At 61.2% G+C, this 3783-nt stretch overlaps 1 protein-coding gene across 1 annotated transcript in view; it reads right to left on the bottom strand.

The window, feature by feature from the left end:
- Nucleotides 1–3783, bottom strand: part of LOC103619221 (filamin-C) — a 32114-nt gene that overhangs the window by 8255 nt on the left and 20076 nt on the right. The window contains exons 31-38 of the mRNA XM_017739389.1: nt 3720–3743; nt 3175–3422; nt 2342–2429; nt 2116–2256; nt 1764–1892; nt 1463–1636; nt 780–941; nt 254–457 (exon numbers count right to left, since the gene is read on the bottom strand). Coding sequence (XP_017594878.1) covers nt 254–457; nt 780–941; nt 1463–1636; nt 1764–1892; nt 2116–2256; nt 2342–2429; nt 3175–3422; nt 3720–3743 — 1170 coding nt within the window. The remainder of the gene's footprint in view (nt 1–253; nt 458–779; nt 942–1462; nt 1637–1763; nt 1893–2115; nt 2257–2341; nt 2430–3174; nt 3423–3719; nt 3744–3783) is intronic.

Genomic DNA, 3783 nt, shown 5'->3' with positions numbered 1-3783 from the left:
CCCCCCCCCCCCCCCCCCCACCCCCAGCCACAGTGACCGTCCTGCCTTGGCCATGACCATAGCCACCATCCCTTCCTGGCAACATACAGCCTTGGCCACCAACGCATGTGGCCATAGCAAACCACAGCCATAACCATGGCCTCCACCTCATCCTTGGGTGACCACAACCAACACATGGTCATGGCCATCATCCCATCCTGCCCTTAGCCATGGCTACCACCTCCCCCACAGTTATCCCCCACCGTGGCCTCACCAGCGCTGCGTGTGTCCACGATGAACTCGGCCACCTCGAAGGTGTGGCCCTCCAGCAGCCCCTGGCCCCACACCTTGACCCGGCCGGCATCACCAATCTCTGACTGTCCCACCAGGATCTTGAAGGGGCTGTTGGTGACGTGCTGCCCACTCTTCCGCACGCTCACCACATGCTCGCCCACCTCCTTGGGTGTGAATGAGATGCCTGGGGGGGAACACAGTGGTCACACACCACCACCAGCCTTGGCCACCACCCATGCACCATCCCCATCCCCTACCCATTGCCACCAGCCCCTGGCCACCTCCATCAGCTGCTGGTCACCATCTAAGTCCCCTGACCATGGCCACCAACCCCCTACTGACCCAATGCCACAAGGCCCATCCCTGTGACCCCGTAGCCCCACTGATCCCTGTCCCAGCAAGTCCCCAAGTCCCACATCCTCCTCTCATGTGCCCATGTCCCAGTTTTCCTGTGCCCACATCTGCATGTGCCCGTGTCCCCCCAGTGTCCCCGTGTCCCTACACACCAATGTGGCGGTTTGGCAGCCGCTTGAGCAGGCACGGCTCCTCGTTGCCCGAGGGTGCACGGATGGTAGCTGCCAACAGGCTCAGGTCTGTCTCTGCGATCTTCAGTGACACGTCAGTTGAGGTGCCCACATTGAGCTGGGACGTGCGCATGGAGTCATCCCCTGCAGAGATGCCATCAGCAGGGACATCAACCCAAGGTGGAGGACGGGATGGAATAGGGTCCCAATGGTGATGGAATGATATACCCAAAGCCCCACAAGGTCCCAATGGCTTATGGAGAGGGTCCCCAGAAGGAGGGGTCACCCAAAGATGTGTGAATAGGGCCCTCAAGGCCAAGGATAGGGTCCTCACAAGGTCTACAGGGCCTTGTGATGGGGTCCTCAAAGCTCCATGATGTCCCCGTGGTCATGGGCTGGGGTCTCCAAGGCTTCAGTTTCCCCAAGGCCATGGGAGGGGGAATCCTGGTGGCCAGGGATGGACAAGAGACACCACAATTGTCCCAATGGCCATGGGGCAAGTGTTCCCACTACCCCACAGGTGCCCCCACAGCCACACAGATGCCCTCATGGCCATGACTCCATAGGTGTCTCTATGGCTACCCAGGTGCCCCCATGGCCATGTGGAAGCCCCAAGAACCCCCAGAACTCCCCCAGATTCCACTGCGCCCCCCAGCCTGTCTCACCGGTGATCTTGGCAGTGAAGGGGCTGCCTGGGATGTGTTTGTCATCAAAGCGCACAATGATGCTGTAGTCACCAGGGGCTGTGGGCAGGTAGGACACGGTGCATGTCCCGTCCTTGTTGTCCTGGCAGGTGATCTCTGCCTTGGAGGGACCTTCGACCGCTAGCGACAGCCCACCTGGAGGCACAGGGGGTGTCAGAAGGCACCGGACAAGAGGCATCGGGGGCACCAGGGGTCTCCAACATCTCCTTGTGGCACTGGGGGGTCCTCACAACCTCTCAGCCCCCCCTTGGCCATCACTCACCCTCGCCAGCATCCTTGGTGACAATGGTGAATGTGCATGGCTTGTTGACCATCCCATGGCTCAGCCCAGGCCCATAGGCACTGACGTGGCGTGGGTTGATGGCGTCCACATAGAACTGGAGGGGACTCCCTGGGGACACAGGGGACAACGGTCAGGGACCCATGAGGACACCCCAACCCAAGGGTGACCAACCATGGACCCCACAGAGACACCCCACAGGGACATTCCACACCATGGTGGGTGCCTGACCCATGGGAGCCCAACCAGGGCATAGTGGTATCAACCTTCCTCAGCCACCTCCCAGTGGCTCCCACTGCCCCCCAGTGGTTCCCAGTGCCCCCCAGTGGCTCACCGGGGATGTGGTTGCCATCATAGCGAATGTCCATCTCGTGCAGCCCCTTCTCGGAGGGGGCATAGTGCACTGTCACCGTCCCGTCCTTGTTGTCGGTGATGTTGGGCCGCGCCGTCTTCCCCGAGGGCATCCGCACCTCACCTGGGGATACCGTGTCAGTGGGGGCACCAAGGGGGGGGCTGGTACCTCAGGGGGTGGTCCCTGTCCCCACAACCCTGCACTGTACCTGTGATCTCACCCTTCTGCACGGTGAAGGGGATGACGAGGTTAAAGGGCCGAAGGTTCTCAGAGGTGGCTGGGGGCTCCTCTGTGGCCTAATCATGGGGCAGAGAGGGAGGGTGAGAACTCTGTGGTGGGATCTCAGCCCCAGGGTGGCCATAGAGGGGACATGAGAACCCCCACGGTGGGCTCCCAGCCCTGTGATGATCCTCATGACCTCCAAACCCCATGGTGTCCGCCATGACCCCAACCCCCCACACGACAACCCTGGCCAACATGGTGGGTCATCCAGCCCCACAGTGCCTACCATGGTCTCCCAACTCTCTCAGCTCCATGATGGCCACCATCATCCTGATACTGCTCCACCATGGTCCCCCAGTCCCTTAACTCTTGTCATGGTCACCCAACTGTGCAGTGCCCATTGTGCTCTTGCAACTCCATGCTAACTGACTCAACTCTCTGTCCCTTGGTGTCCACCATGGCCCCAGTGCTCTGTCTGTTGGTGCCTACCATGATGTTCCAACCCCACCACGGTTGTCCTACTCCATGGTGTCACCCTCATCTTCAAGATCTGTTCCATGGTGCCCATTGTGCCCTTAACTCTTTGCCCCTCAGATCCACCACCGTTGCCCAACCCCATGGCCCCACCTGTCTGCCTCACAGCACCCACCATGATCTTCCAACCCCACAGTGCCCATCATGATCCCAGCTCTCTGCCCCATGGCACCCACCATGGTCTCCCGATTCCATGCTGCCCACACCATGGTCTCCCAAACTCTGACCCATGATGCTCATCACAACCTCCCAGACCTACAGTGACCCCCCCAGTGCTCCACCCACCATGACATGGAAGGGGCTGTTAGGGACGTGCTCCCCGCCAAAGCGGATGGTGATGACGTATTTGCCGGGCTCAGGAGCAGTGTAGAAGATGTCGAAAGTGCCATCGTGGTTTTCCACCACATCCACGTCCAGCTCAGCGCCATCAGGTGTTGACACCTTGCAGGTGACCTTGCCCTGTCCCGCCGCCTTTGCATCCACCGTGATCACCGTCTCCTCCCCGATCTGGATCGTGGGGCCCAGGCAGGCACCTGTGGGGGAGGGTGGGGTCAGGGCCATGGGGGGACTCCAAACCTCCCCCCCAGCTGGTGGTTTTCCACCACATCCACGTCCAGCTCAGCGCCATCAGGTGTTGACACCTTGCAGGTGACCTTGCCCTGTCCCGCCGCCTTTGCATCCACCGTGATCACCGTCTCCTCCCCGATCTGGATCGTGGGGCCCAGGCAGGCACCTGTGGGGGAGGGTGGGGTCAGGGCCATGGGGGGACTCCAAACCTCCCCCCCAGCTGCCTCCTCCCAGCCCCCCAACTGCCCCCTGGCACCACTTACCCAGTCCATGGCCCCCAATGGATACTGCAAGAGAGACCAGGGAGAGCGGTGAGAAGGGGTTGGG

This window comes from Corvus brachyrhynchos, unplaced genomic scaffold (genome assembly GCF_000691975.1).
Source record: "Corvus brachyrhynchos isolate BGI_N302 unplaced genomic scaffold, ASM69197v1 scaffold197, whole genome shotgun sequence".
NCBI classification, from domain to species: Eukaryota; Metazoa; Chordata; class Aves; order Passeriformes; family Corvidae; genus Corvus; species Corvus brachyrhynchos.
Note: the sequence above shows the minus strand (reverse complement) of the source record. Positions and strands in the feature narration are given on the sequence as shown.